The 26,996-nt window shown below is 38.4% G+C and overlaps 1 protein-coding gene across 1 annotated transcript; it reads right to left on the bottom strand.

The window, feature by feature from the left end:
- Positions 1 to 3,607: 3,607 nt before the first annotated feature.
- Positions 3,608 to 24,548, bottom strand: ifnlr1 (interferon lambda receptor 1). The gene is made up of 7 exons (XM_088933239.1): positions 24,132 to 24,548; positions 22,837 to 22,966; positions 16,475 to 16,638; positions 13,124 to 13,281; positions 12,115 to 12,250; positions 9,050 to 9,177; positions 3,608 to 7,233 (listed from the first exon to the last, which is right to left on the bottom strand). The coding sequence occupies exons 1-7, from the start codon at positions 24,205 to 24,207 to the stop codon at positions 6,223 to 6,225; spliced, it is 1,803 nt and encodes a 600-aa protein (XP_088789365.1). The 5' UTR covers positions 24,208 to 24,548; the 3' UTR covers positions 3,608 to 6,222.
- Between the last annotated feature and the right edge of the window lie 2,448 nt (positions 24,549 to 26,996).

Here is a 26,996-nt window from a genome sequence, read left to right as displayed (position 1 = left end):
CAGTAACAGTGGAATGTACTGAAATGTGGGTGTTTTGTCAAGGATGAGGTTGACAAAATATCAGAAACCGAGGTAAAATAAACAAAATATTATCTAAATATATCTACTAAAGGTCATCAACTGTTCAAGTTCTTTTGCTTCAGTGACATTAAATAGCTGATTAAGGTATCTTTCCTTAGTCCTTTTTCAGCCTGAGACAGTAATGCATGCTTCTGTAGCCTTCAGGCTGTATTAGTGTAGTGCACATTTCTTTGATATCTTTTATTTCACAATTTTATCATGTACAAAATACCGTTTCCAGAATTTTCACAGAACATAGGTATCGTGAGCAAATTATACCTGTATGGCTACACCTCCAGTGACTTCCTGTTTCTGGTGCAGGTCCTACTCAAAGGAATAGATTCTTGAGGAATAAACACTCTTGCATGCTGTTTCATATACAGACAAGCATCCCTTGACAAATCTTTGAAAGCACATTTATAAATGGAAAGCAAAATAATACTGTACGTATAGTGTGAGAACAGTAAAAACCCTTGTTGGTTTAAGTGAAAAAAACATCTGAAATTTCTCTTCTAAGACTAGGTGTGATAAAGCTTGATAGCTTTTTATTTTTAACAGTTTTAAAAAGCTTTTTAAAAATCTGCATCCACTATGGAGTTTATAAGAACTTCACCAAAGGCAGCAAAGCAAAAACATTTAGCATCTGCTGTGCATAGTATAATACATCTGTACATCCAGCAGCCTGTAACACTAACTTTATCGCCATTGCTCTGAAAATGCTGGAGCTACGATTCGAAGTACTTTGGGAAAACAGTCACTGACGATTTTAGTGCTGTTTGAAAATGTTTGAAATGTTTTTCCCACTATTTTACGATCTTTTCTTTTATCATGAGATATTTATAATGTAGATACTTCTACATTATTGGATGCGAATAATGACACTTACGCTATGCAAGGTTGTTTATATTATTCTTGTCTGATCACCCCAATCTGAAAAGCATTTGGCATATTGACTATGGTTTTAAGTGTCGATACCTGCTGTGAAAATAACATGGCACTTCTGCTATAGGCGTCACTAAAGCCTCCTCGGGCACTTTTGTAAATAAGTTGCTTTTATGTATCTCTGCAAGTTCTTTTTGACAAGTTGTGGAAGTAAGATATAGCAGTGAAATAACTTACATCTGTCCTGGCCTGCCAGCAATATCCCTGTTCTTATAAACAAAGAGCTAGCCTTTTTTGAGAGTGACACAAAGGAGTCTGAGAAAGAAAGAAAAGAGGAAAAAATTGCACAGGATACCATCTGAAAAAAAAAATCAGGCCTCAAGGTGGCCTACTCAAAACAGACTAGACATGGTTATATTACCTAGATCAATAGCATTTAATATGCTAACACAGTTCTAACACAATATACTTTAAAAAACTATCTTTTGATATGTTTCAGTGTTTAATGTATCTTGGAGTAAAATGCTCCTGTTAGCACTACATATCTGACAGAAAAAAACACACCCATTGATTCTCAAAAATATCTAAATTATTACGCAGGGTTATGATTATGTTGTGTTCATGCTGTATTGAAACGATGAATTTCATAATTAGTTGATTTGCAGTGACTTTTGTCCTAAAGGAGATAGCTAGATAACTACATATTAGCAAAACTGTCATAGTAGCCATGTTATAATGACAGAGGAGTTTATTTTACAGGAAAGGGTGATTCAGTGAGCTGCTCTGTTACAAAAGAGGACTTGAACACAAGGAACCACCTGCTATCAAGCTTTTTATTTTTAACACTTGGATCGCCTAGCCATAGAAGGAAATATCAGCTTAGTATCCTCCGTTTTAGTTTTTTTTTTACTGAAACTTAATATAATATAGCTTTTTTAGCAATGAAAATGAGAAGATAAGAGTGGTTACAAATGAAGGGAGCCGTACATCCTGTCTAGCTTGTTTGGTACTTAATTGATATATGTCTCTTATCCAGCCACTGCTTGAAAGATTCTAATTCCATACTCCCACAACTCTTTGCCTCTGAGCAAACTTTGCAGTTATGCTGTTGAAGTTGCTTTCCTGCATTCCTTCAAGAATTGGCTGGTTGACATTGTCAAACTGCAAAAAAAAACACAGATTTAAAAACCATTCAACCAATCTCTTGTCATTTCTAACGTTTCTTTTCTTATGTTGTTTTATTTTTAAGAAAATGTGCACTTAAATCATAGATCCCTGAATTATTCACAATTTACTTGTACTGTATGTACCGTAATATTTTAGACTTAACAAAATCCATCCATCTTCTCACTGCTGTGTCCAAATTGGGTTTGTCGGAGAGCATGAGCCTATCCCAGTAAACAACAGGTGCAAGTCAGGGCAGACACAGACTCAAATACAGACACACATTAACACTATGGCCAATTTTACAGAAGCCAATTACTCTACGAGTAAGTCTGTGGACTGTGGAAGGAAACTGAAGCACCTGGAGAAAACCCACATAAACACAGGGAGAACTTGCAAGCTCCACGCAGAAAGTACCTCAGAAACTCAACCCAGGCCCTAGGCACTGCACAGCAACAATGCTGTCACTGCGCCACCATGACATCCTCAATATAGTATTTACAACTATATGCATTAGATTTAATATTTGAGCTTTGCCCTTGACTTGAAGTATTGTCTACACTATATATATAAAAAACATAACAGGATCTCTCTTACCATGGCCATTAAAAAACTGATCCAGCTTTTGTTTTTAAACCATGACCTAAATTAATAAATTATCCAAATATTTAATTTTATCATGTTCAATTTATTCAATTGAATTTGTTTTTTGTTTCCCCAAAGGTGTGTTTTTGAATGTCATATAAAATAAGTGGCATTATTAACAGTTTTGAACAATCTGAGTACCTCATTCCTTATTTTTCTTTGCCACATTAAATATGTGCTTTTCTAGGAACAATACAGCATTTTGAAATGGGAGCTTGTTCCACTAGAATGTTTTAACGATTTTTTAAATTCAGAATGGAGACAACATATATAAATTAAGACAAAATAAAAATCTTCACACATACACAAAGGGAGAAGCATTTCATTTCATATGAAACTGTGAATGAGTAACCTTCTCTGCTGTGGGACTTGGAAGAGTATAGTTATATCTGCTCACTTACTTCATTTGATGACTTTTTTATTACAAGAAAGCATATGTTAAATTACAGGGTATTTAAAATTCAATTATTCTGTTACAGGAAGACCATTATTCAACTCATGCAAATTAATTAAAAATACGATTTAATAATCAATTTCAGAGTTTCCATAGAGGTTTGCATTATTCCGTAAAAGCATTAAGAATCATTATTGGAAAGTGCAGAGTGAAGATGGAATAATTATAAATTGATGTTAAAATAGAGAGGAATAACCAGGAACGTGTTAACAAATCTAACAAATGAAGCTAAAATTTAAACAATAAAAATTAGGTCCTGAAACTAGCTTACCTTGCAAATAAATGGTAAAAGTTAATAATTACATCCCCACACATTGGCAGGGAATAGGAATTGATAACACATGTGGCACCAGGTTTCTTTGTTCTTCCTGGCGGTCGTAAAGTAATGAAAAAGGCAGCGAATATAAAAAGACAGCAAATATTTATTTACAGTTATAAACAGAAAAACAGAAACAGTAACTGTCTACAGCAATTATTCACAGTTATTTACAAAAACTCTGAGGACCTGGGTCCAGTTTTCCACAGAACCAGTACAGATCTTAAAAAGGCAAATGACACATTGAAACCATGGAGTAAAAAGGCACATCTGTTATAAAATAAAAACCCTACTCAGGGCAAAACCGATACTAAATAAGTATGAGGTTTTCTCACTATACCAGCTAGTGCATCAAAATGTGAGAGAGAGATTTATTTTGCCTGGGCAATACCACAAAAACAACATAAATATTACCTGTATTTGACAACAGGGCATTTTCTAGAACTCAAGATTAGTCCTTTTGACTAAGATTAGATTTCTGTAGCCAAGCCTGTAAAGGTAGGAGCTTAATCACTTTGCTGGGTTTTCATCTGAGACAGAGAGTGGATGTGTGGAGGGTTATTTATACTGTACTGGTGACGGGCCGTGTTGCTGTACTGTGCCAAAAAGATCTACTGATTGACCTCCCAAAAATGAATGGTCTGGTTTCTTCCATATATCCCTACACCTGTCTGGATACCTGGCCAGCAATTGATAAGATAAGGGACTGTTGGCCCCAATTGGACTGATGACAATGACACTCCAGATTCCAGAGAGTGCACATGGTCTTGCCTTAAAAATGAGACATATTGATTTATTTATTTTCTTGATATCCCAACCAATATACATGTATGTCAACTAACAAAAAGTATAAAAATAGTAATATTTAATATAATAAATATATAAAATAAAGCTTCAGAAGGTTTAAGTCTTTTCCTGCTACTCTTTGCTTTCTCTTTAAAAATCACTTTTGCTACCTGTGATTTGTCACGTATGTACTTTACCCTTCTCCAATATCACAAACCCCACCCTTTTTGTCCTCTGCTGTAATCTCTCTTAGCACGCAAGGTTTATCAATTTCTATGACCTCACAAGTGTGTGCCAGGCTCGTTGACTTTCCCAGTACGGGACGGCCTCTCTCTGCCCAAATGAAAAGCAGGATGATTGCAGAGAAGCTTGATTCATTCTGGGGTTTGCAAGCCCTAGTTTAAACTGTACTAACAACACTCAAAAACCCAGACATTTCTATGGATATTTAATGAAATCCCTGGAGTGATGACAGCCACCAAAAGTTAATTCTCCTCTGCGGAATTAACTACTAATTCTCCATAGTATCACTTCCTGGAAAGATGGAAATACCACAGTAAAAACCTCCCTTCCTCCCATTGGTCTTTCTGCACCCTTCCTCCTGTGCTTCTCCACCTTGGCTGCTGCCTCATGGGTAACTCCTCACTCTGCAGGAGGGTCTCAGCTTTCTCATCCTACAGTACTGCCAGGTGGTCAACCCCAAAGCTTCTTGACAACTTTATAAACATTACCTTACCCTTACCATGATTACCCTTACCAATCATGGCCTCCTAATAATCCCCATCTATGAATTGGCTACATTACTCTGCTCTTCTTCCCACTGATAGCTGATGTGTGGTGAGCGTTCTGGCGCACTATGGCTGCCGTCGCATCATCCAGGTGGATGCTGCACATTGGTGGTGGTGGAGGGGAGTCCCCATTACCTGTAAAGTGCTTTGAGTGGAGTGTCCAGAAAAGTGCTATATAAGTGTAAGCAATTATTAATTATTATTATTATTTATTTAGGGGAGATTCTGACTTAGAGGCATTAAACTGTCAACCCTACGGATGGTAGAATCACGCCATTGGCTCCTCAGCCAAGCACAGACACCACGTCTGTCCCTGTGGTTCCTCTCCATCTTTAATTGGTTTTATTCCTCGTCTCCTTCATTTACACACATTTCTAAAAAATACTAAGCACACAAAATAACTTATATAATGTTTTACCAGTACAACAAAATAAACTGAATGTGCAAAACAGCTGCTGTAAAGTTTGAAAAGAGAACACACATTAGACACAAGCATAATGCCCACATTTCCTTACTGGCATAGACAGAGCCTTCTCTGTCCAAATGAACACCGGGACAGATACTGGGGTGGTTTGGTTTTCCTGCTAATGGTAAGTGGATGTGGCTTGATACACACCAAGCTGGCAGATATGGATGCATTTGTGTCTACTTTGTGCTGTGCTTGGCATTTCGCTTGTATTGTACAGGATCTTTGTGTTAAGGCAGCTCATGCTAATCAGGGCATGGTTGGGTGCTATTGCATTTTGACTCCCTGTGAAGGACTGTGATGCCTGGGTTATGCTTGGAAACGTAACCAGAATGTTAATGCATGCTGCATGGTCTCGGTCTCGCTGTACTGCATTGTAAACCTTCATCTTTTGTTGAACAGTGTTAGGACTATGTCATTGTGGGGGTCACTGTTTTTATTAAAACTAAAAGCAGCAACCTAATTTCAGAGCAAAGCTTTACTTGTTGATTCTCAGATATCATCTTCTTTCTTACTGCGTGATGATGCTTGTTTACGGGCAACTCTGGAAACCGTGTGACACCACAGACCATTTTCTTTAGATTACGCCCTCTAGAGTGAAATGTGTGAATTAACGGGATCAAAGAAAGATCAAAGTAAAAAATTAAAGCTGCCAAACAGGTTAGTCTTTTCCTTCTTGAATTTGTATGCACCAGTTTTTGAGAAAGTCCCCTCCTTCCCTTGTTTCAGTTTTTATGAAAGAAGGTATTGTGAAATCATCTTTTTCAGACCTTTCCAGCTGGAATGAGGGTAAGGATTGTGTTTGCTGGGGGGTCCAGTTCTGCTTGTAACCTGAGCTGCAGTTAGACACTGCTGGCGTTTGCCCTGCTGTTTGACTATGGATGGGTGGAAGGTAGCAACCCAGAGTCTGTTCTTGCGTGCAAGGTGCAGGAAACTGCACAGGGAGGTATTTCTTCTCCCCCTCCTCTTCTGATGCCTCTGGCTCTATCCAAGAGTCCTCACTGTCGATTCCAAGGTCTAACAGCAGTGGCCTGTCTTCCCTGCAGCTCTGGCCACCAAAACTGGTGTCCACCTCCTGGTCATCCTGGGTCAGACTGAGAAATAATGAAGGCAGCGTCAGGATGCCTCCCACTCTCATTGCAGGGAGAATGAGTGGCCCGTCTTGGTAGCTGATGGATGGCTCTGGCGCCTGCGTTCTTTGCGCCTGAAGACACTCTCTTTCATTGTTCTTGAAGTAAACAAGTCTCTTCTCTTCGCCTTGGTTGCCATCTGGGACGGGACAGTGATTTAGTTCAGATTCTTCAGCGGGATTAGTGCAGATCCTCAAGTCCCTGATGCTCATGTTCTCCTCTGTGGCGAGATCTGGCTTCAGGTCAACCACTAGCCCGTAACTAGTGGTTGAAGATTGTGTGCTGTCAAGATTTCTTGGAGGCTCACGGTTCTGGGACATGTACAATGGGGAGCATCCGGGCTGCTTTGTTTCCCAGGACTCTTGAGGAGGGTAGGGGTTAGGGTTCCCCTGTGACACTGGCAGAGATGCCCAGCTGTTTGGAGGTTTAGTGTAAGCCTGTTTAACCATGAACAGCTGGCACGGATTGATTTCAAATTCTTGGACGAATCCATGGGATTCTGACAACCAAAGAGCTGGTGTGGGGAGTTTGCCTGGCAGTTTCTGTTGAAATAAAAGAAGACAAGAGAGAAAACTTAGAGAAAAGGAATCTAGCTTGCCGGATAACAAAGCCCTGTTACCTCAATAGCAAAGGAGCAAAGAAATGTCTCAAGCAAGAAATGTATTTTATTAAAACATATTAAAATGTATGTTCTTTCTCAAAGCTGAAGATTTATTTCTGAAGTCCAATTCCTTCATATGCTTTAGCTTGCTCTGTGCACCCCTCTATGTTAGTAAGGCACAATGATGCGTTTCTTCTTCTTATTAATATAAAATTGGCTATATTTGATTTTCTAAATAGAAATGATATTGATATGTATTGCTTTAATTCCTCTTCCTGGTTATAAGCTAAGAACAATCAGAAAAACATGAGTTATGGAGCCTACTTTCCATCTACAGTTACAAACAGCTCTTAGCAGTGATGGCTCGAAAGCAGAAGTGAGAAATGTTGGCATTTAAAAGGAAGAGATTAAATAGGTGGAAAAGGAGTCTTAAAACATGCTATAATACAAGCCCAGTAATTATCCTCTTAAACCACTGTAATTTATTTTAAAAGCACTCAAAACACCAGAATTTATCTGCAGTGTTTTTTTTTCAGATGAAATTATGACAAAAGGGAGGGAGCATTTTCTGTCCACAAATTGCATTGGGAGACTTCCTTTTTGAAACACAAAGACAAATCTAAAAACAGTCATTGCGAGTAAAAGCCTATATTAACAGAGAATGGTAAAACACTTGGTTGTAAAACAGGTAGGCATTATAATTCAGCAGTGTAACTGAATATGTTTTAATGCAAGAGAGAACAAAAAGCTGAACAACAAAATTAAACACAGGAAGGAGGGAAGAACAGCACACATTTGGACAAGTTCTAAAACAGACAAACAAACTGTTACAAAACTGCTTTTTATTTTTAGCTGCTGTTGTATGTGCATAGGAAAACCTTTCTCCTAACACTTTCCTGAAAAGTCTCAGGCCAACCCCAGAAATAAGCATTTAGTAATGCATTTTCACAAGACACACCTGTACTGACTAAACCTGAACCTTCTATAGTAGCTAAAGTAAAGTAGCAGAATACTTCCTGCTCTTTAGCAGGTATAATTTTAGATTTATACTCTAAAATTAGAGTATACTCAAGTACTACAAAATGTTGTTCTGAAGTTGTGGTACATATTCATGATTCATAGAATTCTGTTTTAATCCAGCGATGGCTGTATTTAGTATTGTGTAATTATGTAAGTACTATTATACTCCTTTTGTTAAAGAACCCTAGAATAACGGAAACTACCTTTCATTCAGGCTTTCTTTCTGAAAGGAAAATGAAGAAATGGAGAACTGTATTTGCATGATAACATGACACATGGTTTTGGTCCTGCTACTCTGAGATCGCCGGGGACTGTACCCAGTAACAACTCCTACCTACTGATTTGCATTTACTGTCATATCACTTTGGTGTGTTCCTTTTTATTCCTTCCGGAGACTGGAAGGAACAGAGCTTGCCTGTTTTTTCTTCTTAAGATGTTGAGTGTATACCTGCGGTCTGTAACCAAACTAAATCACTAAATTGACCCCGGTTTCTGAATATACAGTACATATCACAACGGAAAATCGAAATAAGTCCCCTCGCCTGACCATATGAAATCTCTGGTCTTAATAATGAGGTCCTTTAATACCTAGCAATGCTCTCCAGGCCAGCATTGTGGTTTGTGGTAGAAACCATTGAACTACTAGTTTCTAGTAGTTCAATGTTCTTGATCGGTTTGATAGAGATGGGGCCAAATTCCCTTCCTTGAGCCTTCTTTCCAACATTCCTGAATCTTACCAAAGAATTTGGCAGGCTTCCTTTCCTCCTCACGTACTGCCAAGAAAGAACAGCAACTATGGCGATGATCACACCCATACTCATGATGATGGGCACGACAAAGATGGGGGACCATGTGCTGGTACTTTCTGGAAGGAAAAAAAAGGGGGAAAGAGAGCTGTCAGCTGCATTCATACACAATCGCTGTCATTTCCATCCATCCAGGTCAAAACCAAACACCACTGGGAAAGAATGGCACCCTTCTCAGCAGCATTAAGTTCTCACTAAGACTCCTTCTCACACCATGAATACAAACCACATTCCCTTTATCACAGCACCTTGGCACAGTTTTTACCTTTTACCTTGATAACACCATAGAAATACTGCACTGCCCTGAGTATATCCAGAGTGAAAGGAACGTTGTCCTTTCCTGTGCTTTACGACTGCTTTAGTCATAGTTAAACATTCTGTAACTTTATTAGCACCTAGGGATGGGTCCATTATAACAGCCAGAAGCTGTTGTGTATATTTCAGGAATGCAATATGGTGCAAGAGATTGAGCAATCACTCCCAGCCTCAAGGAAGCATTCTCTTACACGCACACTCTCAGGAAATCCCTGGAAGAACAATAAAATAATCTTCTTTGTCACGCTGGTGATGAGAATCCTTTCAGTGCTGAAGTGCATTCTGAATCTGTGACACTGCAAACTGAAGATTATTCCTGTATTGTTAGAGGCTGGGTAGGGGAGCAGGGGGTGGATAAATGCCTAACAGCAATATATACTTAAAGAATGTTTAATTTTAAGATATTGTAAATATCCATTTTGGCATTAAAGTAGACACATTCATTTTTTTCAGAATCAAGATTGAGAAAATTAGAAATCTTAGAAAATTAGCAGGGACTGCAAATTCATGGGTAATCTAGTGCTACAGTATACTTACATTCTATTATAAACATAAAGTACCTCTCTCACTATGAGGTCCACTCATACTATTGATTAAAATGTTAAACCTGTGACAGTAAATTGCAACAACAGCTATCTATCTTTCAGGGAGTACAGGGCTGAAACAGAGACACATCACCTACCCCGGATGCCTTCAGAAGAATGAAAGCTCCACACAGACAATGTCGCAGTAAGGAATTAACCTAAGAAGCACCACACCACTGATCCATCTGCATCTAATCACAATGAACTAATTTATCCCAAAAACATTACATACAATGTGTAATAATACATCATTTTTAATTTTACATTTTAATTATATTATTGCCCAGCTATAATTGCAAGGAGTTGTTGATAACAACTTTGCATTTCAATTGTTTTTGTCTAAATATTTTATGTAATTCAATATACCAGTATTTTGATTTTACATTTCCATTTAGCTTTTTATCTGAGGCAAACGAAGAAAAAGAGATGCATAATGCACGTCTTTACTTGTGCTCCCAGCACACCAAGCGCTATTTGGATGGTCTGTTAGATGATTAATGGGCACTTATTTTGACAACGATCAATAACGAAAGTTGCAGAGCAAGTTATAATATTCTGCCAGCAATTTTTCAAAAGGAGTATGATGTCTTTCATAACAATAAAGTGACATGAAACCGTCTGTTTTCTTCCTTTAAGCTTTGTGCAAAGCACATAGCAATGGGCCTTTGTGCTGCTTTAAAATATCTATTTATTTAGCACAAGACCTATGCACACAGAGTTCAAACCCTAGCATCTTTAGGACTTAAAAAGAGGCAGATGGGTCTCCTCTCATTTGTAAACTTTTCTATGTTCTTATGCTCTTGTCATCTTGAAATAAAATGTCAAATACAGCTAATTGTGTATCAGAGTCATTTTAAAATCCTTGGCAACTTTTCAAACAACACCTTCTACAGTTTGATGTGGAATTACTCATTGAAACCCAAACGCAACTCTCAGTGCAGCAGTGCTGACGTGTTTCTTTCCAGCACAGATTCACAAACAGACCGGAATGGTCTGATGCAAAACCATCAACAGCAGCAATGGCAGGGATTCATGTCTGGACCAACATCTTAGGGGCAGCTCTGAGAGAGAGTTAGGTCCTCTAAAACAAGCTAATGTCATACAGTATGTGAACTGTTGGTTACCCTAGTATCTCAATTTAAACTCAGACCTGTTACTCTAACAGTAACAAGAGTAATGATGAAGGTTAATATTTAGGTTTATGGATAGGTTCTCTAGGCTTTTTATCTGAAGCAAATTAAGAAAAGAGATGTTAAGTAAAAGTTTTTGCCATACAACACGTCTTTAATTCTCAGTAAAAGACTCTATACATTTCAGGTCAATCTCTTTATTTTAAATGCATTTTTAAATGCTTGCTGGGCTTTGTATCAGAAATACAGGAATCACTTAGAATTTCAATGCCAGACATACAGTACAGTAAATGACTAAAAACGGCACTAGGTGTCACAGGGGTAGCTACAAGAGTTTGAATGGTCACACTCTGGAGACATTGCAGGTCAGGTATCACTTACAAATGCTAAAAAAGTGAAAAAGAGAGTAAACTCTTGTGTTCAGTATCAGATGGTGATAATGGGATAAAAACATTCCAATGATCTGAAGTGAAAACATCTCTGTGCATTTGAGGTAGCTTATGTGAATTGAGCTGTATGATTTATATGCTAATAAAATATGTTTCTGCAATAACATAGTGAGCTTCACAGGTGCTTACTATTACCAGTCAGGTTATTTCATATTAACAGAAATCATGCTAACAGCATGATATTCTTTGATCCATAAGTAACTAATTAACCACAGCTCTGACCATCAGTAAGAGTACTTAAAATCGTTTTAAATGTCATAAAGCAATGTTCCCCAATATTTAGTTCAGGTTTTGAAGAAGCACTTTTATCACACATAACAAGGTTTCACTTTGCTGTTTTATCTAATATCTAACAATATAAAACTTTAAGAAATTTAAGAAATGAACATTCTGAAATGACATACAACTTAATCATGTAACGTACAGTATATAGATTTGAAAATTCGTCATAATTCCGTAAAAAGGCTTTTCTGCTATTTAATATTCACTTTCTGAAGTGATTTTAAAATCTTCATTACCTTTCAAAGTTTTTGTACAGAATGGAGAAGATTCGCTGTGCATTTTGTTGAAGCGAGTGTATGTCACAGATCCACAGTATTCAGTGTCATTTTCGAGAAACTCAATCTTAAATTGCTCAGAGCTTTGCTCCAGTACCTAGAAAACATTTTAACAAAGATAAATGTTAATTACTCAAAGCACATAAATTGCATTTAACATCTGTTATTGTGTATTCTTGTTCCTGTGTGTGCTTGTATGAAACAAGTTGTGAAAGTTAAATGTTGGGCTTCTACAGTTTAACAGCTTTCAATGTGGACATGTTCTCCACCTTCTTCATAAAAGCCTGCAAAATCATTCAGGGCAGTTTAAATAATGGTGGTTATTATGCACAGTTTGATTTGTGCAAGACATGCTCTTCTCACTCAGAGCATTGATGTTCTTAACCCCATCCATCAGAGCACACATAGATGTAGAATTGGCACACAGGAGGGATGGGGCACCTGCCTTCCTTACTTAGAATCATACATGGGGAAGTCACAGCAGAGCCAACTTTGAACAGAGCAACAGATGCAGCGCTCAGTGACAAACTGCGAACTCAGATTACTCAGGTTCCGGCTGCACAGCGGGCAGGTGACAAAACCCAGGCTTGAGTCAGGCTTGGGTTTTGGACTACAGAGACTACAGAGCTATCCCTGCTCTCTGAAGAATGGTCACTTCAGATCACTTCAGAGCCGCTCTAGAGCCAACATCTTGCATGTTGGCCAGATCTTTCCTATTATCACGCAGATCCCACTAATATTTCTCTTTTGTGACTGTAAGTGTGATATTACAGGCTTTTATTTCCCTGCAGTTAGAATTAATAATTATAGTGCTGCATTGTATAAATTCTAATTGAGTTATAACTTGATTTCTGTAACTTATACACTGATTGGGAAGAGACAAGCACAAAAACTCAAACTATCGTTCGAATGAAAGTCTCAGATTCCAATTCGGCTTCTGCGGGAAGACAGCAGAATCTCTGTGACTTACTCGTTTTGCAGATGGGGGGTGTGTGATATTGACTAGATATGTAAAGCTGTCATGTTTCTCGTTCAATGTGTTATTGACTGGGATTGATGGAGGTATCACTTTCAAAATGATTGATGAACTGGTGGAAGACACGTGCACTTCAGGGGGTCCCAGGAGAGCTGCATTGTTAAAAAAAAAGAACACAAAGCTTGCAGACAGCGTAAAAGACCAAACAGTCAATATACTAATGCTTAAACATTTAAGTTCATACAGAAAACTAAATTTAACTCGTTCTTTCACATATGAACACGTGACAAAATAATTATTTAAATAAGACACTGTTTCACATACATTAACTTTTTGTGTTTCCTAAAGCATAAGTGAGTCAAGCTTAAAAAAAATGGAGGCTGGCAACATAGTTACTATGGGTGTGCCTAGAGTCACACTTTCTGACTAATTCTTAAAGTCAATGTTTCTCAGGAGGTGTGGTGTACTTTCGGCACTAATAGTTGCGTCATGGGGTTTTGGCAAAGTTTATTTGTGAGAAAAATAAACAACAAAAAAAATAAACCCATCCATTTATTTTCTGACCGCTCCATCCAAATCAGGGTCATGACAGAGCTGGAATTTCGGCAAGCAAAGAGCGCAAGGCGGGATATACCCTGGATGAGACGGCAGTCCATCACAGGGCACACGCAAACACACACACATACACCCACACCAGGTTCAATTTTCGAGAAGACAATTAATTTAGGAACCCAGGAACCCAGAGCTGAGAGACAGCAATGCTAACCACTGTGTGATCAAAGTGTCGCGTTGCATGTTTGGTGCATATACACAATACAGACGACTGCACTCATGAGGATTGTGTGTTGTGAGAGTTTGATGGATGTAAGAAAGAAAAACTGAAGACTTCTAAGGGTGACTAAGCTGTGTTTTTTAATCAACAACTCTTTGCAGGAAAATTCATCCGAGTAGTTTGAAAAAAAAATCAGATCAGCCATTGAGATTTTAAAATAATATTATTAAAAATGTGCTCAGGCCAGTGAGGTGTATGCATAATAAGGGAACAAGGCAATGTGCTACAAAATGTTTAAATTTATGTCATTATGCTATGGAATAGAAAAGGTTGAGAACTTCTGCTCTAAATTGATCCTTTCAGACAGCAGCAAAGCTAAGCCAATAATATCAATGTTTTCGGAAATCTTCATTGTCTTCGAAGCTTTCTTCGTAACCAGCCCATGAAAATGAAAGAGCTTTTGCTCCCAGTCTCACAGAGACCAGAACTAAAAGATTTCCACTGAGTTCCCACTGAGTACAAAGTGTCAGCTACCGTCTTGAAACAGGTCGGCACTTTCTGATGAGAGGGTGAATTGAGATCTCTGTGTAACAGTAATCGAGTAAGAGAAGACATCCATGGTCACAGGGTGGCCATGAGAGACTGCTAAGGGCATAGTGAATAATTAAAGCAGGTTTAGAATTAGACACACCTGGGCTTTCAAGTGCCGGAAATTTAGCAGAATGACTGGAATTCCAGAGGAGGGGAAAGACTTAATTGCACAACCTCTAAGGGAATTAGCCACACTCACGAGTAAGACAGAGGGTCATATGAGTCACTCTACGTGTAGACTCCAGCAGGGAAGGAACAAGAGATCAAAACTGGCTGCTGTTGAGGTACAGGTGCCCGTGGTTGTTATGAAGATGTGTCCCTAAACAAATGGGATCCCCTGGGAGGTACCATGTGTTCAAGCTTCATTAATAAGGGTTATTTGTAGAGAACAGGCCTAATAGGCCTGTGGGCATCACTGCCCTAAAGTACAGCTTGAGAAGATGATATAATGAATGTCTTAATGAGGTGGGGCACAGGTTCTAGACAAGCAGGTTGTCTGGGCAGCCTGTTTGCCAGGCCCAAAGGTGAAGAAACCTGCTTCCAAAGAACAGAAATGACATGCTGGCAGGAGGCAGCACACAAAGGAGAGAGGCACTTCTTGGCAAGGTATTGACAGCTGCCAGAGATGTGAGGGCTGAGAGGTGTTGAAGACCCTGATTGAAAAGAAGGTTTTCAAGCGAGCAGAAAAAGAACAGGATCGCAATAGAAACTCTTATGCTTTGGTGTCAAAGATCAAGACAGTGTTAGTAGAAAAGGGGGAGATCTACAGAAGGAAGGAGTCTGCTCATTTTTCCCTGGAAGGAAGTGAACAATGTTTGATCTGGGAAGGGGTCAACCTGGAGTTCCAATTCCACTTAAAATGACAAAATATAATGCGTAAATGCTTCACTAGACGGCATGTCAGTAATAGATTGAGAGTGTTTTTACGGTCATCTGGACTTTAGCTAATTTAGTTAAAATGTGTGGAGGAACTACATTGTAGACTGAGGCCTAAGCTAGGAGAAAGAAAATCCCAGTCATTTCTATGTAATGCTAATGACTCAGTCGATGCACTGTACATTAAAGTCTACTGGAATTTGGAAAATGTGCCTGTCAGTTCTGGTTTTTGTCTAGGTCTCCTGTAACAAATGTTAACTATATGTGTTGTATTGTTATTATTGACATACTGTTATTCTGTCATTTAATATTTTATATTAAACACCCTTTTGCAAGGCTACTGAGCTTTCTCAGGACTTTTCCCAGGAAATTTCCCAGAATATCTTCACATGTGTGCCAAATTTTTCCCCAGGAAAAAAACAAGCACTTCAGCAACAGTAATTTTCCCATTGAGGTGCTTAATACAAAATAATACACTGTTCAGAAAGAAAATCCTGATTAATATCCAGGTGCATAAAGTGCTGCAGGTGCACTTTCAAATCTACAGTCAACAACATTTTAGTTTAACTCTGTCTATGCTAATATCTGTGTAACTGTGTAGTCTGTTCCAAATACTGGGCAGAGGAGCACTGGAGAGACTCTGGTCAGGCAGTGTAATAGGGAGGAGTTGGCTAGCCACCTTCCATGTGGGAATAAGGGATTGAGTCTTGGGAGCCCCATTTAAAGGAACCAAACCTGTCCAGAGAAAACCCACGTGAACTTTTGAAGAACATGCAAACACCACACACAGCCTCTTTCTTTCCAGATTTACAAGACATCCCGTGTTCACAAATACAATATACTTCACAGAAAGCGAGCGTACAAACAGGCTGTGCTGCAGGGCTTTCTTCACTATTTCTTTCCAGAAATTAGACACTTGTTTAAAAAGATCGCATTGGACAAAGAATCACAAAAAAAACAACAAATGCTCGCGAGACTGCAGCACTGTAGTGTCGTATTCGTGTTTAATACACCATCGTCTTCAGGTTCAGTTCTCACCTCAGGGTAGATAAACCAACTCCTTTCTGGACTCTGGAATACTGAATAAAAGAAAAGCAATTACTTACTGTCTCCCTTGGGATGAAACCTCTGGGTCCTAGAAATCTCTTTGCCTCCCACATTCACTCTGGCATAGTAATATTCATCGTATATATTTGTTTCATGAGTGAGGTCACAGAACAACACAGTGATATTCTGGCATTCAATTTTATCACGCCAAGGTCTTCCATATCTGGAAAATAATAACAACAGTTCACGTGAAAGATATTAAAAATAAAAATCGGAACTATATTTCTCCAAAGTCCTTATACATGTAATTCCATGAAATGTTCATTTCATCAGTACTCAAGTATTAAAAAAAATATGTACAGAAAAAAATAGGGATATGCTTAGTTTACCTCATAGAAGGGGAGAAGAAATTTTAATTGTACTTGAGACAAGGACTAAACCATCTCTCTAGAGCAGAGGGAGCAAAGCCCCTTGTCAATTCTGTTCCCCCCTGTCTGGAATTTTATCTCGGCCCAAAAAATTTAATGTAACAGGAGAAAAAGAATATTGTAGGAACAAACAGGCGGAGTATTTCCTTGTGTAGGATTTGAGCACTTGAATCTGAACTTAACCAAAGTAAAGCGAGCTGCCGGAAAGATAAAGGCACAGGTAAGTCTTACGTCAAACTGACAAGGTCCTGAAAGAAAGACAATATCCTTTAATTCTTCTAACCACTTCATTCATTTCAGGGTTGCACAGGAGCCTGACCCTATCCTGGTAAGTAGTGGGCACAAGACACAGTACACCTTGGATGGGATACCAGGGCCAATTTACCAGTATGTCTTTAGACAGTGGGAGGAAACCGGAGCACCCGGAGGAAAGCTACACAAACACAGGAAGAACATACAAACTCTTTGCAGTTTGCACCCCATGTGCAGAATCAAACCCAGGACTGCAGCACTGTGAGACATCAATGCTAACCACTATACCACCATGCCACCCTGAAGGATAATATTTCTTGCACAAATCTGGCTTTAGAAGTCAAAGCTGAATCCACTGGTTCCCTTTAAATATGGAATGCAGTCATCACGATTGGGAAGAAAGTACCTTTTTTTCACCAAGATAATTGAGGCCATATACCACAATGACCGAACACTTGCAGGGTGACTTTGAAAGCTTTTCGCCCCAGTGCAAAATTCACAATACTTCTTCTGCAGCCACTTACAGTATGTTTCAGAATTTCATCAAATAAAAGCTCGGCCAGAATTGTACTTTTTCAATAGCTTCCAGAAAAAAAATGTTGCTAAAAGGTAAAAATGTTTGAAAATGTGACAGCACTCTAAAATGAGAGCATGGAGCCAGAGTTGGAGGTTGTGAATGGCCACAGTAAAGTCAAAACTGTTATTTTTGCATAACATTTGGATTTGGATTCATGAGATTAATACAAACGGTAAGACCAGTATGGTAATCCATGCGCACATTTGATCATAGAACCAAACTGTATTGTACTTTCTTCATCCCTGTGATTTCTAGTGACTATATGATCTGGGACACATTCATGTTTAGTATATTTAAATTGAGGTAATAACTGCATTAAGTATGTGACCCATTGTGCTCACCAAACACTCAGTGTAATCATTAGAGTTGTTTTGCTGCAGCCAGTCTTGTCTATTCTAAAGCATATTATTTATTTATAAAATAACTGTTTAACAATGACTTTGCTGTCCCAATATTTTTGGTACAATATATCTTCTGTCTGGATACCGGTCCCACTATGTAAAGTCTCAAGTGACAGTTGTACAGCGCAGATGAATCAGTAAAGCACCATTTTTTAAAATTTGTTTGAAGACAGTAACAAACAACAAGAATGGAGGGTCATTTTCAAACAAATTGGATCATAAAGCGTGATTCATGTTGCAGTATGATAGGATAACTATAGGCTTTTTACTTAGGATGGGCATCAGAGTTTAAGGGAGGTGATTTATCTATGTTAAACTTAAATATTTTCATTTTTGTTCCTCTTCCATTTAAACTGAAATAAAAAGCAGGTAGTAATATCAAACGTACTCCAAACTTGCCAAGTGACAGATTTTTACACCACCCTGACATTTTCCAAGGACAGCAACAGTGGGCAATTCAGGCACTGACATTTCAGTTCAATTAAATGCCATGGTCAGTAAACGAGGCTAGAATGAGATTGTTTTTTATTTGCATGGCTACCTCTATTTAGAAAACCTAATGCCCTCATTATTGTGAGCCATTTAAGGGTGTAGCGTGAGGAAAATAAAAAGAACTTACCATTAGGTATTGTGGGCATTTAGGAAGGCTGAGCACAATGTTCATTTCATGGGAAGCCAATTAAAATAAGTGCATTCTTGCATTCTGCCTGTGTGATGGTTTAGCTCATAAAAGCAGAAATGTTAAAGAACTGTCTTCTTTATTGGCCTCTTGTGTTTACAGAAAACTACTTGGAAGGAACTTGTACATCCTTAGTTTTAAAGCCACATTCATACAGTACGTTCAGTAATTCTTAAAACAAAAGGAGTCTGAATGGTGTCTTCTAACAGTGAACATTGAGCCCAATATATTATAACTATTTCTTATAATTGTCATTCCTTGTATTGAGTTGAGGTTTATTTTGTTCCTATTACTCCACACTATGTGTTTATTGGGACTATATTTTTTATATAATTCAGCAATTGTTTAGAATGTCAGTCTCCTGGATAAAAGGTACTGTAGATAATATTTCTTTATTACAACTGCAGATAACTCACATGAGATAGAGATAATTGTAAGTGCCAATTCACCAGAATTAAAAACCTAATTAAGCATTCAAAGATTAACCTCAAAGAATCACTTATGTCATGAGAATATAAGAATATAAGGAGGGTTACAAGTGACAGGAGGCTATTCAGCTTATCTGGCCTGATTGGACCGAGGATCTCATCCAGCTGTTTCCTGATAGAAACAAGGCTATCAGCTCCAACGACATGGCTGTTTAGGTTGTTCCAATTTCCCACCATCCTTTGTGTAAGGATGTACCTCCTATTCCGTGCAGTGTTATAGATTGATTTTCTCAAGTTCAATTGTTTTTTAGGAATGGTAACAAGAAAAAAGCACAATGATATTGATAAAGCTTCTGGTACAGTTCACGTATTTGTAAGACTGGATCAGAGAAATTTACATGGGGACTTGATTCACATACTGAAACTCCTAAAAAGCCCCACAAAATCAATTAATGTGCTCTCATTAAGATCAACAAGCTTGCGAGACACTAGTCACACTGCTGAATCTGATTTCTTTAGGAAACTGCTAGATAGTAGATTCATTGTGGTTCCTTGTGGTGCTATCATCTGAATGCACAGCCTGAGTCTCATAATTGTAAACTTTATTATGTTCTTACATATCACTGCATTTTGTGACTGACAGCAGGAAAAGCTTATAAATAACTGATCCAGTCATTGGCTTCTTATGATGCTGCTTGATACAGGATTTCCACTGAAGTTCATGTTACTATTGTAGCCTTGGTAAGAAATGTAGTGGATCACAACACATCTCTCAAACGCCTCATGGCCATTGACAAATAATTTAATCATATACATGTAATTACATATCACTTTTATTCCTTGTGAAAGGCTGCTTGTTTAAAAAAAGCATACAGATCACACCCACAGGACTGAGCCTCATACATTCATTTTATAAATCAATCTTAAATTACACAATTCGCATGCCACGTACTGTAAATGCATTAAAGTGAAACATACAGGCATCCAGGCTGATGCGGATTCTTATTATTTACACTTAACATTCACTCCTCATCCTGCACGAAGATCCACTTTCCACATGCATCACTCAGGACTACAACTGGGGAGACAGGGCTGCAGCTGTTCTGCATTAGCACAAAACTATAAAGTGACCCCATTTGCAAAACCTTCACTGGAATACACAAGGAATCCTGGCAGGAGTCCAGGAGCTGTGATGTTTGAAAGGTTGCATCGTTCTAAAGAGCACAATTTTCTTTTTTGCCTATGGAAAAAATACTATAACTAAAGTGAAGCTTTAAACTAAAACAGTTAAGAATAAATGCCTTTGGTATGTCCAACAAATAAACTGAAGCATTCAATTCTGCAATGAGTATGTAAATGAGTACGCAGTTATACTTAAAAAGTATAACAAGCTGAGCCCGTATTCAGAGGTCAAAATACTGGATACCATTCTGTGAGATCCTTTTAATTTAGGTGTTTTCCTAGAATAATCATGCCAGACTTTTAACAGACAGAACTCCACTTGCAAAAAATAAAATAGAAGGAAGTAACTGCATTTTTGCTGCTAGGATTTCCCCTCTGCCTTCAAGTTATCATTTACAACAAGCATTTGAATAGTCTTCGTATGCAGTCAGAAAGATTAATGATTAAGAGCAGAGCATGTGAGTAATATCAAACTCTGCTTCTCTCACAGCCAATAAAGTAGTCTCTCACAGCCACTAGTAGCCAATAAAGGAATACAGTTTACCAGTGAATTAACATAATTAGAATCTCACTCTTGCAAAGCTGTTGGTCCCCTGGTGTTCTAATACACAGTTTAGGGTAAAGATCGTTCCTCCTTGTGGTTTTGTCTTGCTCACTGTTTTTCATGTGAGCCTCTGTCTTTTAATACTTTGTAAGACAGGACTGACATCAGTTAAATACACATGTGAAAAAGAAAAGTACTTATTGTTAAAAAATAACCTCACACTCACCTAAGAAGATTATTTCCCCTTTTACTCTGTATTTAGCTCTTTGTTTGGTCACCCTTACTGTTTTTAAATATGTTGCAGGATGGAGCAATATTTTTGCATTTTGGATAGCCTGTTTATTCCAAAGAAATGCTTATCTGATTAAAAACACCTTCCACCTGACAAAGCCAAGGTCTGTCGTTTAGGAACTACTATTTCTCCTTAATACAACAAAAGTTTATTGTTGTTCATGTAAATCAGCTGTCCCTGAAACATTTATTAGTTACAGCATGGGAATAGCTGAAAATAACACTGTATTGTGAAAACTGTGCACTATGGAACAATGTAAGTTTATAGGGGTTCAATATAAAGTACAATCAGAAAACGTTTTCTTGGATGACAATAGTTCACTGCTCTGAACACAAACACCTCTGATGTTCAACAGGTATAAGGTACAGTATAAAATAGCAGATACTTGGAAAAACTAGCCCCTTCTGGTTTGTACTGCCATTTTGCAGTGGATATGTCCGCTAGGGTCTCAATTATATGTGCCTGCATTAGTCCCTCCACAGTGCGCAATTTTCATAATAGATTTGTTTGAAAAAGCTATCTAGCTTCTAAAGAACCCTGCGGATTTATAGTTGTCAATAGTGGATTATTAATATACTGTATAGGATGGGAGATAGGAACAGGTATCATCATTAGCATGATTGGGTGATATCGCTTCCTTGGTTTAAAAAAAGTGACAGAAAAAACACAGACAAGTAACCCAGCACTCATTCAGCTCAGGCACAGAATCCCAGCAAAAAACAACTACTTGCCTGTGGCCACATCACAGGAATCCCGATTCCAAATGAATCAGGTTTGAAAACAGAGCTGCACAGGTCTTGCAGCAGGAAACAAGTGACCCTGGCGTGACAAATTCACAGAGACTCACTCTCTGGCAGCCCTGATAGATGGCAAAACTAATTTGACTGAGCCGCTGACACCAGCCTAAATCACGATCAAGCCTTAATTAATCAATAGAAAAGCAAGATAAAACTGGTAACGTCAACCGGGCTACAACAACACGTGTTACCATATCAGTATATCTCATGAAATATAAAACTCCAAGTTCAATATTATGAGGTGAAAAAAAAGTTTCCCTTGGATACTGGGAGTGAAACGTTAAAGCGGACAATTGCTTGAAAGGAGGTCATTCAGAACAATTGAGACAGTAAGACCTCAGGAAGACAAAGCAGAGGAGCCCTGTATTATCAGTGAGCTTATCACTATTATTTCAGGGAATTTATATTTCAGATTCTCCTCTAAACTTTAGAAAAAGACCCCCTAGACAAGACAAGGACAATTTTGCTAGTTAAACAATACTTAGAACATAGTTTTGTTCAAATTGGAAAATAGGCCTTTAAAATGTCTCCTACGCACTCAGCAAATTTGCAGTTATTTTATCACTTCAAAATATGCCTTCCTAGTAATAGTTTCATAAAGTGAAACAAAGATTCTGTAGCTTTTAACTCCTAACACCAGACTGTTCAAGGTCTATTGTCCGCCTGGTGTTTTAAAGTGCAGCTTTACAGATTCCAGAAACAACATCTGTGTTGGCTTTAAAAGTCCTGGACTCTTGCAAGGACAGATTTATGTAGTTCAGGTTTGAAGAGCCTGACTCTAGACATTTAAACACCACTATCTTAACAGGGAGACTTCAAGGCAACTGGATATTCAACTTACATATTATATTGCACACTGTAGAAGACGACTTCATCTGGGCCACCGAATCTTTCCCAGCGCAGGATATTGTGGAAATTTCGGGAATCAAAATATGCTGTCTGCTGTGATGAATTTTCTGATGCTAAAAGACCTAAGAAATACACAGAAAAATATAAAACTGCTCAGAGTTGTTGTTTCTTTTAGTTCCATGAAACTTAGTCTGCAATAAGCAACCCCTTAAGGAGTTGAAAATGGATAATTCCAATTTTTGTCAAAAAGCTAAAATTCATACATTTTCATTCAGACGTTTCATTTTTTCTGTTTAGTACACATTTGTGCTATGCCCTGTATTTAACAAGTGACACATTGACAAGCTGCTATATCAAGCTTTAATTGGAAGAGTCCACTATTCGTAAAACATTCTTTTTTTTTAACCAGAAATGACAGCTGCTTTTCCTTGAAACAAGCTTGGCCCAGCATTCCTGTGTTGAAACCTGGCCAAGCTTGTTTAAACTGACAAGCAGACACACCAAGGCTGTGTAATTGTGATTCCATTTTCTGATGTTGCTAAGACACAAAACAGTCCTCTTGAACAAGACAGATCATGGACACCTGGACAGGTCTTGACCTGAGGGCAGGCCAAGAGCTTGGCTTTGAGCTATGTGCCAGAACAGCACAGTGAGCCACAGTCTTTAATGACCTCACTTTGCTGAATGTGCAACTCAAGAGCAGTTTCAAAAAGAATGTACAAAGTGTATCATATTGTCACAATCTCAAATCCAATGCAATTAATAAAAAACTACATTTAAATAGCGGTTCATTCAATAACAAGGACACCTTTATTCAAGATAATCTCCTCACATTGCCAAAGAGGGTATTGTTTGAGAGCTGTTTTAATAAAGTTAAATTCTTATCATACTATTATTGCTTAATTCCATTTTCTACATCATGAACGTGTTCAATTGTTATATACAAGGTTTGTCATTTTCAGCACAAAAACAAAATCTGAATAAAATAATGTTGCTATTAATAACATTTATTCGAAATTATACATTTTTATTTGAAATTAAAATCAACAGATTGCTTTTTAACATGACATAAAGCTAAGAAATATTACACAATAAAGCAAGTTAGATGTTTGATATATACAGTAGATGTGATTAAACAGCAGGTGAGTTTCACGTGAAACCTAACCTTTAGCTATACTGAATGTTAAATACCTCAGTGAAGATACTAGCCCAAGAAGAATCATTTGGTAACACAGCCTTTCCCCTTAATGTCTTAAATGAAGGAAAAATTGTACAAAAATAACTTACCAGGGAAGAACAAGAGTGGAATGAAGGCCAGAATAAGCCCCATAGTTTCAAAGCAGAGAAAAAAAGACCCCATCATTACTGAAACAGCAGAACTGGTGGTTTGAGGAAGCCAAAAGCCCTCAAAAAATTAAAATGGAAACCAGATTTTAAAATTAAAATGATATATTCCCATTAGACAACTGAGGATTCCAAAATACCAAAATGTAGTTTACTTTTTTCCTGATTCAGATTTAGTTTGTACACCGCAAACAGAAGGACTTGTGGCATCTCTGATCTGTGCTGAGAGGCACACAAGGTGTGGAAGTGAACTTTGGAGCTCCTTTACTGTTTATGGTCAGGTTCCTGTTTTTTTTTCTCCCTTCCACACCTCTACCTGCCCAGACTGTCTTGCTTTCAGTTCAGTTTGCCTGTTCTACTGGTTTCTTCGGATTGTTCTGTTGAGAGTCATTGAGGAAGTTATGCTTGAAAATCTCCCGAGGAAAACGACAGAAAGAAAAGCAAACATTTTGTAAAGCACAAAAAGAGTGAATGCTTTCTGATTGCAAGGACAAATTGTCCCACTGACTTTCCCCACTGATAACCTGCTTTAAAATACTGCAAAAAAAAAGAAAGGACAATTTTCTTTATTTGGCTGCTTTGATTGGCACTTAGCAATATAATAAAGAGATTGAATGGTTTATCTGAGGACCCCGAGTAATTCTTTTTGCACATTAACCATCTGGGCTCCTTGCAGCTCTCAAATTAACCCTCTGGACTGCCTGCTGTTTAAAGTCAGTCTGAGTTGCCTTTGCCTGCCTCTTACAAGATATCGAGTCTCCCTCAAAACTGCCATTGTTCTACGTTAAAATATTGCAGCTGAGGTACTACTCTGGCTCAACTGAAATTAAAAGTATTATATACTCTATTTCTACAAAATTGTTGTTTTGTTTTGATTTGATAGCTTTTGCATACTGTACCTATGAAAGGTCAAGGCCCAAAATAAACTGCCCCACCCCACATGCCTCTGTCCCCCACTGCACAAGTCACCTGAGACAGACTGATAAAAGAACAGCTTAGTCTCCACGGCCTGGAAACACTGAAACTATCACCACACACAGAAAGCGCCACCATTACATCCTCCAATGAGCTAAATCTGAGAGCATACTGTAAGTAAACAAGGATTCAGCACACATTCTTGGAAGAGAAAAGGCAGGCAGCAACTGTAATTATTTGAAACATTTGCTTCTCCACTTTTTTTGTTATCAAGATAAGGTGATCAGATTATTAAGGTTATTCTAATTTTAGAAGCATGCTAAAGATACAATAACCAGCCCAGTTTTAACTTTGTCTGGATTTGCAGATTGTTCTTTTTTTCTTGTGTCACAGTTAGTTAGCATGTAAGAAAATAATCATAAACAGGGTTTTTGCAGATGAGCCAGCAACCATATCACCCTGCAACTCACAACTGGCAACCCACTGAAGCTAAGCAGGTGTGAGCCTGGTCAGTACCTGGATGGGAGACCTCCTGGGAAGAACTAAGGTTGCTGGTGGAAGAGGTGTTAGTGAGGCCAGCAGGGGGAACTCACCCTGCGGTCCAGGTGGGTCCTAATGCCCCAGTATAGTGACGGGGACACTATACTGTAAATAAGCGCTGCCCTTCGGCTGAGACGTAAAACTGAAGTCCTGACTCTCTGTGGTCATTAAAGATTCCAGGGTGTTTCTCAAAAAGAGTAGGGGTGTAACCCCGGCGTCCTGGCCAAATTTCCCATTGGCCCTTACCAATCATGGCCTCCTAATAATCCCCCTCTATGAATTGGCTACATTACTTTGTTCTCCTCCCTCCCCCCCACTCTGACGGCAGGCGGAGCGACGTGCTGGTTGGAGTATTTCTCGGTCGCGGTTAATGGCAACGTCAGCTCAAAGATTTGGTTCAAACCACCAAATGGAGACTGGTGTGCCAACAAGTGGACCTTGTTGATGCGGGATTAACGCTAGGAAAGAGAGAGAGGGTTTTTGCAGATGAAACATGTGCAAATCAAGTTAAAGAGTGAGAGAAAGGGACTGGTGCCTCAGCGACACCAGGGGTCCAAAGATAGATCCCAGCCTGGGATCTGACTCACTGCTACTGTATGTGCTGCTGCATTACACTGACCACTCCACCCCCTTAGGAGCTGTGCCATTTGTGCTTAAAGCAAACAGGCTCTGCTTTTCTTTGTTTCATAGCATGGCAATATTTGCAAATCTGCATAGTAAAACTGTATAAGAGGTTTTTGCATTTTATGTTGCCTGGAACTGTTTGGATTCAGCTTGAAAAGATGTGTTTATGCCTAAAAACAGTTCTTGTCTGATATAAGATAATTATCTTGATCTCTCCCAGTCAGTAGGTCTTTCTGTGCTCAATTTGTTTTAAAGAGTTTCCGCTTGTATATTTTATTTAAGTATGCGTGTTAGTAGAGGAAAGCGATTTGCTAATTTTTAGAAATAATCTCCTCTCTAATCAAAGTTGGACAGATTGGCTATAGCAAGGCCAGCGGTCTTTGAATCTTGCTGTGTAAGAGTACTCTTGGCCTGAATAACAATTCTTTCAATCTGCCACAAGGCTGAGCTGAAAGAGGTGTGTTAAGGTGCATTGATAATTTAACAATTGTTAACTCCTTGGAATCTCCAATAAGACTCAACATTAAGGGATAGGAGGCTTTATGATTAGGGGCAAATGACAGCACAGTGTGAAAGAAAGAGTTTAGTCCTTGGCAGGCAGCCTGCAGTACCAAATGTCAACTATATCCAGCAATGGCTTCATACATTGCATGGAGCTTAAGGCTAGGATTTCTGGGCTCCTGTTTGACAAGACCCAGATCATGTTCAGCTTTGAGGAAAATGTCAGTT

This window comes from Atractosteus spatula, chromosome 14 (genome assembly GCF_055471065.1).
Source record: "Atractosteus spatula isolate fAtrSpa1 chromosome 14, fAtrSpa1.hap1, whole genome shotgun sequence".
NCBI lineage: Eukaryota > Metazoa > Chordata > Actinopteri > Semionotiformes > Lepisosteidae > Atractosteus > Atractosteus spatula.
This window is presented reverse-complemented; position numbering and strand designations above follow the sequence as displayed.

Bases quoted from the DNA above. Each gene is read 5' to 3' on its own strand.
- ifnlr1 (XM_088933239.1), bottom strand. From the start codon at position 24,207: ATGATGGGGTCTTTTTTTCTCTGCTTTGAAACTATGGGGCTTATTCTG. The intron at 16,639-22,836 runs GTAAGTTGAATA...ATTATTTTCCAG, and splicing joins TACAGTGTGCAATATAATAT to ATATGGAAGACCTTGGCGTG. The intron at 13,282-16,474 runs GTAAGTAATTGC...TTAACAATGCAG, and splicing joins GTTTCATCCCAAGGGAGACA to CTCTCCTGGGACCCCCTGAA.